This window comes from Bos indicus, chromosome 25, assembly GCF_029378745.1.
Source record: "Bos indicus isolate NIAB-ARS_2022 breed Sahiwal x Tharparkar chromosome 25, NIAB-ARS_B.indTharparkar_mat_pri_1.0, whole genome shotgun sequence".
Lineage (NCBI taxonomy): Eukaryota > Metazoa > Chordata > Mammalia > Artiodactyla > Bovidae > Bos > Bos indicus.
This window is the reverse complement of record NC_091784.1, coordinates 42,770,090-42,786,303: the sequence shown is the minus strand read 5'-3', so window position 1 is coordinate 42,786,303 and position 16,214 is coordinate 42,770,090. Positions and strand designations below refer to the sequence as shown.

The 16,214-nt window shown below is 54.6% G+C and overlaps 1 protein-coding gene across 6 annotated transcripts in view; it reads right to left on the bottom strand.

The window, feature by feature from the left end:
• Positions 1-12,862, bottom strand: part of CHLSN (cholesin) — a 68,761-nt gene extending 55,899 nt beyond the window's left edge. Inside the window, exons 1-2 of one of the 6 annotated variants that reach the window (XM_070780343.1) lie at positions 12,737-12,862; positions 84-227 (exon numbers count right to left, since the gene is read on the bottom strand). In XM_070780343.1, coding sequence (XP_070636444.1) covers positions 84-227; positions 12,737-12,847 — 255 coding nt within the window. In that variant the 5' untranslated portion in view covers positions 12,848-12,862. The other 5 variants (XM_019987374.2, XM_019987375.2, XM_070780345.1 and 2 more) reach the window with 5 other exon arrangements.
• Positions 12,863-16,214: the final 3,352 nt, after the last annotated feature.

Below are 16,214 nucleotides of genomic sequence, written 5' to 3'. Positions count from 1 at the left end.
TCCACCCCGACACCAGCCACGTGACCACCAAGTGCCCTCCCAGGTCCGGAGACAGGCGAGGCCAGCGTGCCCACCTCACCTACCTCGGCAGGGGCAGTCCCGGTGCCCGGCAGGGCCTCGCATGCCGCTGGCATCTCTACAGCCGACACCTTCTTCAGTTTTTTGCTCTTCTTCTCTGCCACTTCGCTCTCTTTTCTCTTCTGTTTTGCCATCTTGCAACAGACAAACTGTAAAGACACAGGAAATAAAAATTCTCATTAACAGAAAGAACAGGGTGTTATAAAAGAAATACGGAGCTAGTTCAGGAAGTATGGGAAATACGCCGTCATTTTTACAAAGCCAACCCCCTCTCCATCGCCTGTGGACAGCTTACAGTGTGTCCAGTCTTTCTGAGTGTTTATGTAACACAGCTCCCGTCACAACATGAACGCAGGCTTCTAAGAGTAAACGAAGGGACAGCCCTGGTGTGCGGTGGCTGAGACGCCATGCATGCTTCCGCTCTGGGGCACAGGTTTGATCCCTGGTCGGCAAACTAAGAGCCCTCAAGCCATGCAGTGCCGCCCCCACCCCCCAAAATAGGAAAAGAAATATCCTTTTTAGTGGCAGGATGCCAATTTTCCAAAACTTGCGAACACTGGTCTATTCGCTAATTAATGACCTTCGCGTCACTCCCGCTTTCTACTGTCAAGGTCAGCTCACACTCCCCCGGGGGAAGCTGCTGCCCCACAGGCTGGCGGCGACCGTCGGGCCTCGGTCACCCGCGGCTGGAGGTGGCCGTCGGGCAGCCCCTCGGGCCTCGGTCACCCGCGGCTGGAGGTGGCCGGACGACTCAGGGTGACCTCCATGGCGGTGGAAGCAGCCCCAACGGGCCTCTGTGAAGGACCAACATGGGTCTGAGAAGGCCTGCTCTGTCTCCTCGAGCGCAGGGCTACCTCAAGCTCCTCGTACGGACAGAAGAACGCCCGTGAACTCCAGAACCAGCTTTCCTTGTGGGACCAGACACTGAGAGAGCGAGGAAGACCACGGAGGTGCCAGAGCCTGGAGGAGCGGGGCAGGCGCAGGGAGCACCTCCCACCTGAGGGGCGTCGGCTGCAGGGACCTCCGAGGGACGGGGTCTAGAAGGTCTTCCATAAGGCCCAGCCCACCCCGGGCCAGACGCAGAAATGACCTGCTCCTCCCACCCCCACCCCACCTGCTGCCCCTGCAGGTGGTGCCCAACAGGGGCTGGAAACAGGACGGTCTCTGAGCTGCAGCAGCTACGCCGTGAGCATCCTGCCGTGCAGGCTACAAGGTGCTGGGGTGGAGGCCTCGGGCAGCTGGTGCAAACCACACACACACAGACACACACACACACAGAGCTGGTGCAAACCACACACACAGACACACATACACACACAGAGCTGGTGCAAACCACACACAGATACACACACACAGATACCCACACACAGAGCTGGTGCAAACCACACACAGAGACACACACACAGACACACATACACACACAGAGCTGGTGCAAACCACACACACAGGCAGACACACACACAGAGACACACACACAGACACACACAGAGCTGGTGCAAACCACACACAGATACACACCCACACACAGAGCTGGTGCAAACCACACACACAGACACACACACAGACACACAGATACACACAGAGCAGGTGCAAACCACACACACAGACACACACACACGCAGACACACACACACACACACACACACAGAGCTGGTGCAAACCACACACACACAGACACACACACACACACAGACACACACACACACAGAGCTGGTGCAAACCACACACACACAGACACAAATGCAGACACACACATACACACACACACAGACACACACACACAGAGCTGGTGCAAACCACACATACAGACACACACACACAGATACACACACACACACAAAGCTGGTGCAAACCACACACACTGACACACACAGAGACACACACACACAGACACACACACACACAGACCTGGTGCAAAGCACACACACCACACACACACACACACACACACGCTCCTCCTCACACACTGATCAAGCAGGGATGAGTAGTTCAGCAGAAACCAGGAGAGGGAATCCCTCCCAATAACCGAAGCCCATCAGCAGTGCTACAGACGCAAGTGGGACAGAACGCCAGGACGGTCTAATCACGTGTTTGAGAAAACAACAGGGAAAGCCACACACGGACTCACAGGCAAATGCCTGACGCATACACCAACCTCCCCCTTTATACCTGGGCTGGGCTGCAAGGGGTTTTCCCGGACCCCTGCAGCTCAGTTTTATTTTGCTTTTTATCAAGGTTTTACACTTGAAAAACTTCATCTAAAAAAAAAATACCAGTCCTTTAAAACTCTATCTACAAGTCCCACTAGAATCAACTTTTATTCTAACAAACTACAAGAATGTATTTTGTATTATTCATTCTAAACTCACCCCCGGCTTCATTTATATGTGTATCTTTACATGTGTGTGTGTTATTACATAGACGTGCACGTGACACGTACATCTTACACACACGACGCGTACACCGTGTCTCTGTAATAGAGGTACGCTCATTGCGGACATCTACCTGCACGGAACAGATGCAAACCATCGCCTCCTCCCTCGGACACCAGAATACACTTTGGACTCCCGCACGGGGGCTCAAACACGTAACTCACTCATTCCACAAGTGTTTATCGAGGGCTGGTTCTGTGCCAGGCGCTGCTGGAGGCTGAACACAGAGCAAAGAGCAAGGGAAGTAAGAGCCTTGATCGAGAAGCTTCCCTTCGAGTGTGAAGTCCAGGCCCACTGGAGTGAACGAGTCAATGCTTTTACAGAGACAAACGCTGCAAAGAAAGCACAGCGGGTGGGGTGAGCAGGTGCCAGGAAAGGCAGCAGACTCAGATGGCAGCAGGGGCCTCTCTGAGGGGCCACATGGACAGAGGGGGCACTTGCAACATGCCCAGGCCCGGGGCCAGGCGCCACCCGAGGGGCCACCTGCCTGCCCTGCCCCGCCCAAGGCATAAGTCTCACTGCAGACTCAGCGTGGCGCGGATGGACAGATGCCACCAGGATGTCAGCAGGGAGGACGCGCCCAGGTCACCAGCAGCCCCCCGGGCAGGCGCCGCCCCCCGCTGCTGGCCAGTCACTGTCTCCCCACACAGGTGCCGACCAGGTGCAGGGGCTGCTCCAGACTGGACCATGCGGCCCAGAGGACCCGCTCCTGAGCGCTCACGTTCTCATGGAGAGACAAACAGGTCAGGAAACGAGGAGGGCTACAGAAAGTGGCGATTACGAAAAGGGTGACTGTAACAGAAAGGACCCAGAAACCACTCTCTCTAAAAAACAGCCAGAGCACCTTAAGATTCCACGTCTGGAGAGGAAAGTGAGAGGTGAACCATGGTACCAAGCTGCACCCACAACCAAGCCAGACAATCAGAGGCCACAGGCGAGAGAACACGGAGCCAGGGCAGCGGGCCCTCTGCCCCTGGGGCCCACGATGGCTCCAGCACACCAAGAGGATCTCACCCCCGTGCAGTCGGAAACTGCAGGCGCAGCGCTCACCCTTATCTTAGGAAAGTGCCCCAAGCCAGAGGCTGCAAGCTCCCATTAGTGTAAGAAGAAACCGCGAAAGAATGAGACTGTTGACCCAGGGTTCTGAAAAGACAAAGGGCTCTGCCAGCCAATTACCTTGCTGGAGAAGCAAGAGAAGTTTAGCAAATGTTTACACGCCGGTTACCATGTAAGCTACGTTAGATCTGCATTCATTCTGAGCTATCATTAAAAAGCTTAATCACTAAGTCTACTTGCTAAAAATGGGGAGAAAAGTCTTTTCCATACTATATAAAGGTTTCTTTTAATAGTCCCAAGAGATGGTGATGCAGACCTTTGAGACAAGGAATATTTGCTGTAGGAAATGACATTTTCTTACATTTATGGTCAACAAGGGGCCACAATGATTCAGTGGGAAGAACAATCTCTTCCACAAGGGGCACTGGGACTTCTGGACAGCCACATGTAGAATGAAACGGGACCCCTACCTCACGCCATATAGAAATCATTACTCACAATGGATCAAAACCTAAATGTAGAGCTAAAACTACAAAACTCTCAGAAAACACAGAAGTAAAACTTCACGGGTGGCACTACTGGTAAAGACCCCACCGGCCGCTGCAGGAGACGTAAGAGACACAGGTTCGATGACTAGGTCAGGAAGATCCCCGGGAGGAGGGCATGATAACCCATTCCAGTGTTCCTGCCTGGTGGGCTACAGTCCATGGGGTCGAAAAGAATCAGACACGACTAAAGTGACTTAGCACACACACACGCCAAAGTTAACCTTGGATTAGGCAACAGTTTCTTCATCGTGACACCAAAAACACAGCAGAAGAAAAAAGATAAACCGAATGTGTCAGAATTGAAAATTTTGTGCTATAAATGATGTCAGCCAGAAAGTAAAAAGACAACGAACAGAACTGAAGATGTTTGCAATTCATATCTGACAAGAGACTTGTATCCAGAATGAATGAAAAACTCATAACTCCATAAAAAAGGCTGACAACCCACTTTAAAAATGGACAAAGGACTGGAACAGATAATTCCCCAAAGAAGAGACACAACTGGACAGGGAGCCATGAAGGAGCTCAGCACTGGTCCTCATTAGGGAAGCCCAAATCCAAAGACAGCCCTCATAAGCACGACGCCGGCCGGCATCAGACGACCCGGGAGTGTCGGCGATGATGCGAGACCGGCCCGCGCCACTGCTGGTGCACAGAACGCGGCGTGGCCACTCTGTGGGGCAGCCTGCCGGTGCCTCAAAAGTCACACAGTCACGGGGCCCAGGACGACATACAGACAGACGTAATCCGAGAAACGAGCAGACCCACGTGAACTCTGAACACAGCTGTCCACAGCGCCAAGTCACAGTATCCGTAACGGGGAAGCGACCGAGATGGCCCATTAACTGGCGGATGAGCTATGATTCAGCAGAACAGAAGCACGGACACCCGCTCCATGGACGAAGCGTGAAAGGCTCGTGGGCAGGAAGCCTGTCGTGGAAAACCAGACGGCGTAATTCTGTGCACGTGAAGTGTCCAGAGTAAGCAAATGACAGAGAGACTGACGGGGGCTTGGGGCTGGGCGAGGGGCGCAGGGGGGGTGAACACTGACACCAGGCTTCGTCCGGAGAAGAAACATGTCCTAAAATCAGCCTGTGGTAATGGTCACACACCCTGGGAATATACTTTAAAAAACCTGCTAATCCCAAGTTATTTGCTGTAAGTGAAAAGACATAAAGCCTCAGTGCTATCTGTAGGGGAATAAAGAAGACATAAGAAAGCCTTCCTCAGCAATCAATGCAAAGAAATACAGGAAAACAACAGAATGGGAAAGACTAGAGATCTCTTTAAGAAAATTAGAGATATCAACGGAACGTTTCATGCAAAGATGGGCTCAATAAAGGACAGAAATGGTATGGACCTAACAGAAGCAGAAGATATTAAGAAGAGGTGACAAGAATACACAGAAGAACTGTACAAAAAAGATCTTCACAGCCAAGATAATCACAATGGTGTGATCACTCACCTAGAGCCAGATATCCTAGAATGTGAAGTCAAGTGGGCCTTAGAAAGCATCACTACGAACAAAGCTAGTGGAGGTGATAGAATTCCAGTTGAGCTATTTCAAATCCTGAAAGATGATGCTGTGAAAGTGCTGCACTCAATATGCCAGCAAATTTGGAACACTCAGCAGTGGCCACGGGACTGGAGAAGGTCAGTTTTCATTCCAATCCCAAAGAAAGGCAATGCCAAAGAATGCTCAAACTACTGCACAATTGCACTCATCTCACACGCTAGTAAAGTAATGCTCAAAATTCTCCAAGCCAGGCTTCAGCAATATGTGAACCGTGAACTTCCAGATGTTCAAGCTGGTTTTTGAAAAGGCAGAGGAACCAGAGATCAAATTGCCAACATTAGCTGGATCATGGAAAAAGCAAGAGAGTTCCGGAAAAACATCTATTTCTGCTTTATTGACTATGCCAAAGCCTTTGACTGTGTGGATCACAGTAAACTGTGGGAAATTCTTCAACAGATGGGAATACCAGACCACCTGACCTGCCTCTTGAGAAACCTATATGCAGGTCAGGAAGCAACAGTTAGACTGGACATGGAACAGACTGCTTCCAAATAGGAAAAGGAGTACGTCAAGGCTGTATATTGTCACCCTGCTTATTTAACTTATATGCAGAGTACATCATGAGAAACGCTGGGCTGGAAGAAGCACAAGCTGGAATCAAAATTGCCGGGAGAAATGTCAATCACCTCAGATATGCAGACGACAGAAAGTCATCTTACGGCAGAAAGTGAAGAAGAACTAAAAAGCCTCTTGATGACAGTGAAAGTGGAGAGTGAAAAAGATGGCTTAGAGCTCAACATTCAGAAAACGAAGATCATGGCATCTGGTCCCACCACTTCATGGGAAATAGATGGGGAAACAGCGTCAGACTTTATTTATTTGGGCTCCAAAATCACTGCAGACGGTGACTGCAGCCATGAAATTAAAAGACGCTTACTCCTTGGAAGGAAAGTTATGACCAACCTAGATAGCATATTCCAAAGCAGAGACATTACTTTACCAACAAAGGTCCGTCTAGTCAAGGCTATGGTTTTTCCTGTGCTCATGTATGGATGTGAGAGTTGGACTGTGAAGAAGGCTGAGCGCCGAAGAATTGATGCTTTTGAACTGTGGTGTTGGAGAAGACTCTTGAGAGTCCCTTGGACTGCAAGGAGATCCAATCAGTCCATTCTAAAGGACATCAGACCTGGGATTTCTTTGGAAGGAATGATGCTGAAGCTGAAACTCCAGTGATCTGGCCACCTCATGCAAAGAGTTGACTCATTGGAAAAGACTCTGATGCTGGCAGGGATTGGGGGCAGGAGGAGAAAGGGACGACAGAGGATGAGATGGCTGGATGGCATCACTGATTCGATGGACGTGAGTCTGAGTGAACTCCGGGAGTTGGTGATGGACAAGGAGGCCTGGCGTGCTGTGATTCATGGGGTCACAAAGAGTCAGACACGACTGAGTGACTGAACTGAAATGAAGGGGAAAACCCGTCTCCCACCCCACCATGCCAGCAAACATTTCTGCAGCGTCAAGGGTGCTCCTCGCATCTCCCGCCAGGTGGGACCTCCTGGCCCTGACTCTGTCCACCAACTGTCACGGGTGGCCTGGTGTTGCTATGCCACTGCGCCAAGACCCTTCACGGGTGGCCTGGCTGTGCTGTGCCACCTCGCCAGGACCCTTCGCGGGTGGCCTGGCGGCACTGTGCCACCACGCCAAGGTCCTTCATGGGTGGCCTGGCGGCGCCGTGCCACCGCGCCAGGACCCTGCATTGTGTGTTCTCTCCTTACAGGCCTTTCTGCAAAACTCCCCGTGACTCGGGTTAATTTCTACGAGCAACACCAATGTAAGATGTCCTGTACTTGGTGGTGGGGAGGGTCTGGGCGGGGGGGCGGTGTTAAAGCTGATCGTCCTTGTGGTCACCACTAAAACCAGCGCTGACGCAGAGCTCCCCATGTGCTGGGTCCCGCTCCAGGTGCTTCACGCGTGTGGAGCCCTGTCGCCCTGTGCCCGCAGGACAGGTGTGTGAGGACGCTGAGGCGCGCCTCTCAGGGGAGATCAACAGGCCTGGCCGACAATCAGTGAGTCCACAGAAGAAGAAAGGCGCCCAGCCTGCCCGCCCTGCAGAAAATCCAGGAGAAGCAAGGGGAGCCGGCACCGCTTGCCTCTGAGCAGCAGCCGCCTCCGGTTTATGCGAAGGCCCAGGACCACCGAGTTGCTGGGCCATATGCACACATCACTGACTTAATCTGACAGATTAAATGTCTTTTACAAAGATTTTTTAAATTATATTACTCAGTGTTAGCTGGAGGATGATGAAAAGGACATGAACCACGCCCTGCGGATGGGGAGTAAATTGGTACAGCCATCCTCAAGGTAATTTGATCATCTTTGGCAACATTTAATCAAATGCTTTGGCCCAGTAATTCCACGTAAAAGAACTTACCCTAATGAAATAATCATGGACAGAGATATATATAAGGATGAGAATGACCTGACATAAAGGGTGATACCACCTCTAACACTAAAAAGCGGACAACACGGTAAGTGTCCAACGGCAGACTGTGAACCGGATGATGCTGGCAGCCACGGAACTCGCCCGCGATCCGCTGCTTCCTCCCTCGAGGGGTGCTCACCACACAACACAGAGTGGAAGGACGGGCCACAAACCAGAGTGTGCACAACACGACCCTCATCCATGAGAACCACTGTGCACAGATGTGCACAAAAGAGAAAAACAGAAGGTAATATGTTCAGACAGTAGCACTTTAGGGGATAGAATTAAAAGACTTATTTTTCCTTTTTTTTTCCCAGCGATTTCTACAATAAAAGAAAAGAGATTTGGGGGAATTCCCTGGTGACCCACTGGTTAGCACTCTGCACTTTCGCTGCTGAGGGTCCGGGTTCAATCCCTGGTCAGAGAAAAAATCCCACAAGACACTCGGAGTAGCCAAAAAAAAAAAGACATTTTAAGATATCAGCTCAAAAGTGTTTAGTGAAACAAGCAAATAGCCCACCAACAGAAGGCGATAAGCCAGGTCAGACCAACAGGAGGCAGACGGCGAAGCGCTGGTGGGCCGTGGTCACCCACGAGACAGGGCAGTGACAACAGGCTGAGGCCGCCCGGCTGCGCCGAAGAGAAGACCCAGGGGCCTGGAAAAATAAACCCGCCTCAAGGCAAAACCCTTTTCAAGATCTGTAAGCATCACTCATAGCCCCCGACGTCCCGCTCGCCTGGCGCATCTAAGTCACCTCTGATGGGAGCCGGCAGACCCAGGGAGGTCCCTGGGACGGATCCACAGGAACCAGCGCCCAGAGCCCCAGCTCCTGCAGCCAGGACACGGCCATGCTCCCACCCACCTGACCCGGACCATGCCAAGCCCCGCTAGGACGAACAGCCTCCAGCTTCTGCTCCCTGAACCCACTCCCCCGCTCCTGTGACCTAAAGCCTGTAACTGAGCATCCCCCCTGCGAGCCCACCTCGCCTCTTGCCAGCCAGGACCTCTGGGTGCCCTGGGGCTCAGGGACCCTCTAGCCTCGCAGGACCTGCAGTCCACTGCCTCGACACGTCCCTACACGTGCTAAGGCCCCTCGCCCCTCTCGTGCCCGCTCCTACCTCATTACAATCATGCCTCTCTAGACACACTCAGCTCCCTGCCCAGTGAACCCCAACTCCAGTTCCTGCTGCTGCCTGGCCAGAGACGCCCCAGGACCAAGCCGATCGGTCTCCCGTTACATTCGAAACACCCGCCCCCAAGGATGCCCAGCAAAGCCTGCTTCCTGACTGCGGCCAGGCACCCAGATGACCAGTTCATCCTCTCAACTCACTGGCTCTCAGTCCTCCAACCCACCCTCCCCTCCTCTGCTGATTCCCGATGGCTCACTGAGCTTACAGAAGTTCCACACGGACTCTCTCTTCTCCCTTCTACAGTGGAGAACCTGAGCCTCTACAGGCTCTGACTCCAGGGGCCTCCTGGCACTAAGCAATTCCCTCCCCCATGGGCTGACCTTCTCTCTTCTAGAGTCAACGACGAGGTCTCACATCTGAAAACTCTGATTCCACACGCTCCCCACCCTGTTTCTGCTGTTTTCTACAAGAAAACCCTCAGGAGCTGCCCACCGGCAGCGCTGCTTTCTTCTCCCAGCCACTCCCTCATCGGGCGGCTGCCTGGCTTGGCCAGAGGCTCTAACTGAGACCAGTAATGACACCCGTCTGCTAAGAGCCTCTCCCGACCAAACTGGCCAGCCTCCTCTGAGCCCTCCCTTCATCGGGCCTCAACTTGGGCCTGTAAAGACTTGAAAACAGTTTCTAGCAGCTCAGGGCCACATCTTTACAGTGACTCTGGGCTATGTTGTGCTTAGTCACTCAGTCGTGTCTGACTCTTTGCAACCCCACGGACTGTAGCCCGCCAGTCTCCTCTGCCCATGGAATTCTCCAGGCAAGAACACTGGAGTGGGTTGCCTTTCCCTTCTCCAGGCGATCTTCCCCACCCAGGGATCGAAGCTAGGTCTCCCGCACTGCAGGTGGATTCTTACCAGCTGGGCCACCAGTGACTACTTACAGTGACTCTGCCCCCCTGACAAGCTCCTGCCTGAGAAAACTGGAGGCTACCAACATCTGAAGGCAGGACCTGTGTGTGGGGGGAGCGGGAGGGCAGGCGTCTGCTCACTGCAATTCTCCAGCTCCATGCCTCTCTTCCGGGTGCCGCCTCTGCACCCCCCACCCTCCCTTTAAAACACCCTCTCCCTGCACAAATCCAAGACGAGCTCAGTTCGCAGGACTTCCGCCTGTGCAGTAGTTATCGTCGATTAAAATGGGGCCTCATCGATTAGGCCAAGTCCAGCACGGCTTTGTTCGTCCCTGACTGCAGGCACCAGACCTCACAGCAGCATCTGCCACACACCTGCCCCTCTTCCCAACGGCCCTTTCGTCCCCGTTCCCCACCCCCGCCCCCCCCCCACCCCCCCCCCCCCCACTCTCTGGCCTTCCTCCCACCTCTTCACCTCCCTGCCCGAGGATGCACGAGGGCACCTGGCTCAGGCCTCCTTTCTTCTCTACTGAGTCTCACTCCCCTCAACTCACCTAGCCCTGCGGCTTTAAATACCAGCCGGGGGCTGATGACGCCCACGCTTCTCACTGAGCCGCACTACCACGCTGTCAACCTTGTGGATCACCGACACACACACTGTCTCACAGGAGACGTGTCAAATCCACACTGCCCATCACCCTCCGCAAGCCTGATCTCCCTGGCAAGGTCTGTCCCCCCAAAGGCCATCCGGTAAAATGAAGATTTCAGCTCAAGCCAAAAACCCTGGTGTCACCCACAGATCCTCTTTCGCAAACACCCGGCCGTCCCACGGTGAACGCCGCTGACCCCATTCCCGAAGCACACCCAGAAGTGGACCTGTGCCGCCCCTCCTCCAGGATCATTCAAAAGTCTCCGACCGTTCTCCGCCCCTGCCCCTCCAGGCCGTTTCCGACGCCGCCTTCGTCAGGGTGCGTGAAATACCTAGGCCGGGTTCGGCCCACCTCCGCTGGGACCCTCCCCGGGGCTTGCCTCCCCTCCTCGGCCCCGCGCCCCGCCCCACGTCTCCCCGCCGCGTCGCGCGCCATCGCAAGCACCGTCACAAGCACCGGCGTCCCACCCACCTCAGGCGACCTCCCTGGCTCTGGGCTGTTTCTGACTAGAGCCGCGCGGACACGCGGGACTCACCAGGGGGCTGAGGGGACCCCAGGCCGGCGCCCTGGTCCCCGCGCCCTCGGCAGGCCGCCGAAAGGAAGACGGCCAGGTCCCCCGCGCATTCCCAACGGCCGCGGAGGCCCCGCGCCCACGCGGGGACACCCCCCCCTCACCCACTCAGCGCGCCACACTCGCCTACCTGCGCGTGGCCGTCGACGCCGGCTTCCGGCAGACGCGACGCCCAGGTAACGCGGTCCCACCCCCGGGGCGGCGCCGCCTATTGGTCGAGGGATGCCTCCGTGTCCCCTCTGGCCAATGGAGCGGGGCGGCCGCGTGGGGTGGGGCGGGGCCGATGGCGTCACTGTTGGGCGCCGGGAGCCGCCGGTTGCCCGGCAACCCTCCGCGTTCCGGTTTCGCGGGTGGCGCCCGCCGGTTCCCCAGCTCAAAGCGGATAGCGCAGGTCGGTCCACGAGAATTAGTCTTAAGCTGTCGCTTAAAGAGTGGGCGCAGGATTGCGAGGTTGTCCCCTACCCTCGCCCCGGGGCCTGGTCTCCTGGGATCTGCCATGCCCGGGTTTTGGGAAGGGGCTACAGTCACTTCCTGAACTTGGACGTCATCTTGACCGGCCCCCCCCTCCCCCCCACCCCGCCCCGGCCGTGTGTGAACTGGGGGTTTTGAAACTTGAGGGAGCTTTGCTCGAGGGTGCTTGTTCGGGATGTGGTGTGTCACCGCGCCCGATGTGTCCACAGAGCAGAACGTGGGGCAGGGGAACACCCCGTCCTGTCGTCTCTGCTGAGACCACCTCCACTTCCCCGCTCACAGCGTTGCGCCTGCTCGCGAAGTTGCCGGTGCAGCGGTGTGTCTGCAGACACCTGTAAACCCAGGTTAGGTCCCTGGAGAGAGGATAAACGTGGACGCGGGCCCAACCGCCCGGGCGTCTGAAGTCTGAGGCGGCGCTATGCCGACGAAACCACGAGTTAAATTATTTTTCGGCTCTTAGAAATATTGAACTGTCTCGCCCACCGCTGGTTGGGAGGATTTATAAGCTGGGGACAGTGAGGTGGGGACAGCTGGACGGGGTTGTGCCATCAAGGGAGCTTCCTGGGGTGGAAGATAGGGCAGCAAGCCAGGACTTTCTAGTTTCACTCTCTACGGACAACTAACTTGTTTCTAATTGTATAAGACACCTTGCTTGCCTCTCACGCACATAAGGAGACTGGGCCACCGGTAAGCATGTTCAAATTTACCGACTCCAGGAAGAACCATTCTGTTTTCAAGCTACTTCAACTGGCTTCACGATCACTGAAAAATGAAGTTCTCATTCACATACAAGCTTAAACAATATAGAGTATAAAATACAAATATGGTTATCGTGTATTGTAACCCAACAGGACCCTATGGAGCCTTTCTGGAAGGGAAGAGACTCCACCCACTTACCCACTCCGTGTCCTCCACGGGCTTCTGTCTGTAGAAAAGCCTCAGCCTCCTAGGCCTGTCAGCGAGCAGGACCCTACAGGACCTTCCCAGTACAGGACTCCCCCGTTCCATGTCCACTGCCTCCACTTTGTCTGTAGAAAACTTTAAAAATGAATAATCTGAGAAGTCAGAAAATGCAGAAAGGAAAACATTCAAGCAAGATGAAATAATGGCCGTTAAACACAGTCGAGGACCCTTAGTGCCCTCAAGAGCTCTAGGTGATGTTCTGAGCCATGTCCTTGTAGCTGTTCTGTAGCTGCTGAAAGCCCTGGCAGTTGAGGGCATCAAGCTGTGTGCTGCCCACAAGCATGCAGACCCCCACTGGTTGGGGTACTGACGATGCTGAGTCCTGGTTATGTCACCACCAACCAATTAGAATACTGCCCACGAGCTGATCACGCACCCCACAGCCCTCTCCCTCAATGTCTTTATCAACCTTTCCTGAGAGCCTTCAGGAATGCAGGTCTTTTGAGCACCAGCTGCCGGGACTCCTTGCTCGGCACCTGCAGCAATCGCTGCATTTTCCTTCACTGCGACCCAGTGTCAGCAGATCGGCTTTACTGCCGCCCGAAGCAGTAGAGCTTGGTTTGGAAACAGGGAGAGGTGATTTCCAGAAAGCCTCCCACTGAAAATAGCTGAAAAAATGATTTAAAAAAACATATATACAAAACAAGACATATATATATAGATAGATAGATGACATGAGGCCAATAAAGGGGAAGAGGGGACACCTAGAGAAGTAAGCCTTTCAGTTAGGACCGTTTTTCACTCAATTCCGGAAGAAAACAGCTGGAAAGGCTGAGAAGGTGAACAAAGATTTCGTCAGCTTTGCAGGCTTAGGGCTGCCAAGAGGAAGGATTCTTGTAAGCGTCCCACCTTTGGGTTGAAGTCCTGAAAGGCTACACTACAGGCGTGAATATACAGAGAGCCCAGCTCTTTCAGGCAATGCATAAAATCCACCTGGACTCCATCTCAGTTTCTGAAACTGCATTTAAGTGATTCGGGATTCATTGGTGGTGCCACTTGTGGGCTGAAAGAAGAAAAGGTCAAGTTTAGAAGACCACGAAGTCTCACACCCCAAACTGTAATTGCTCATATAGCATGACCGCTAGTCAACAGAAAATAGCTACATACACAGGAGACAAACAATGGGATAGAAAACCAAGAAAAATCAGCACCGTCAGTGTGCACTGGGCTGCTGACACACCCGCCCAAAAGAGCCTCGTGGATCTGAAAATGGACTGCTCCAGCCGCTGCCGGACCAGGCTCACTCTGCCAGAAGCACAGCTAGCCAAAATGCTGAAGTCTGCAGGAAATCAGCCAAGTAAGGAGACGGAAGAACAAACCTTAGCTCCACCTCCTCGAAGGCAAGGGGCCCAGAGTACTTACAGGATAAAGCAGCAGGGCGGCCTGAGGTCGGATGGGTGGGGAGTGCAGGGAGATGGGAAAAAGCTGGGATAATCTCGGTCCATGAAGGTGTTAACCTCGCCACAGGCCTCTGCATGTTCAAAAGTGGAGGCACTTAGAGACTAAGGGTGAAGTTCTCAGCTCTGATGTCAAAGGTCGTGGAGAGGAGATTCGTGCTTGCCCCCTGGAGGCTCGGAAGTCCTGTCCACTCTTAACCAGCTCAGCTGGAACCCGGCCCAGCTGACTCCAAGCTCCTGGGGAACAACTCAGGTGAGCATCTCGTCATCCAGGCCCCGTGAGGCCTCGAGGAAGAGAAAGTCTTAAAACGACTTTGATTAATGGTGCAGGTGAAATGGATCTGGCCCAGGGTCCCACAGTCACGGGCTGACACGGTGCCCCGTCAGGGCTCAGCCTCAACTGCGCTTCTGCCGTGCCCACAGTGCGTCCGGAGCTGCTCAGCCGGGCGTGTGATCCTCAGGTCTTCCGAGTTTCGTGACCCAAGTGCAGGACCATCTGTGCTACAAATTGACCTCTTCCTTTGGGCCCCACTCAAAACCAGCGACTTCCACGTCACCCTGTAAATGAGTGACGGCCATGTTAAACGTGGCCCACGCCGCCTCCCAGCGCAAGGGGACCGAGCGACAGCAGCAAAGCGGCTCCATCGTGGCCCCTCCGGTGGTGGGCTGTTTCTGCACAGCACCGTTTCTGTGCAGTTTTCAACAGCACTGTTTCAACACAATTCTGCAGCTGAAAACTGCACACATTTATGATCTCACAGTATCTGCACGGTGGGCACATGGGTGTGACTTAGCTCCGTGCTTGGCCTAAGGGGCTCCCACAGGCCGGGCCGAGGTGGCACCAGGGCTGGAGTCTCACAGGAAGGCTCGCTGGGGCACGGTCACTTCCAAGCTCACTCACCTGGCCGCTGGGAGGACTGAAGACCACCCGCCTGCACGCACCCCCACCGCGGCCCCCGGTCCCCTCACAGCCCCTCCCCGCTCCCCTCCGCTCTTCCACAGCACCCGCTCCCCTTGCGCAGCACACCGCGGTGGCTGACTGCAGCCTTGCAGTGAAATAAAGCAGTAAGTCAGCACTTACCCTCAGACGTTCACACTCAACCAAGTGGGAAGGTCAGACTCATCTCCCTCCCGCCGCCTTTGCGACACCCCCGTCTCAGGACAGCTGCAGGGCTGGGCCCACGTCCACAGTCCTCGCTGTGCAGCTTCAAACCTGGAAAACGGAGACCACTTCAGGAAACTCTTCAGAACACACCTTCCAGACTAGGCCGTGGCATTGAGCAAACAATGAATGTGGAAGCCTGATCAAGAACAAACATGGATACTGAGGGGTAAGGGGTGGGCAAGGACTGGGAGATGGGGACTGACGTGCAGGCACCATCAACACGACGCACGACACCCGTGACTGATGGCAACCTCCTGGGCAGCGCGGGAAGTGCTACTGAGGGCGCCGTGGTAACCCACCTGGGAAGGAATCCAAAACAGAGGCTGTATGTGTGCACACAGCCGCCCACTTTGCTGTGCAGTAGAAACACAACACTGTGAAGCAGGTAAAGCCAACAGGAATTAGTTTAAAAATACACTTACAAAACCCCAATCCCCCTGAACACGGACGACCTGCAAGACTGACTTGGGGCTGGTGGACTGGTCGTGCCCCTCCTGTCGCCCGACGCGGCTGCCCGCAGGAAAGAGGTCTAGTCGCCGGCTCCCTGGTTCTCAGAGACCCTCTGGTGACACCTTGTGGGCACGTCTGATACTGCAGCCTTGCACCAGCTTGGCCGCCAGGACTGGTCACTGGACACGGAGCACTGGGCAGGCAGCCTGGCCCTGCGTGCTGCTCGTAACGCAGAGGCAGGACAACAGCGGCAGGAAGGGTGTGGCTGCACGTGCTGAAGACCCCAGGCGGCGGGAGAACACACTCAGCTGCCCCAAGGCTCTCCCTTCCCCCACATGGGCCAGACCCTCTCGAAAGACACGTGGAGTTGCTGAGGCCAGCCTGACCCTCCTCCTGCAGC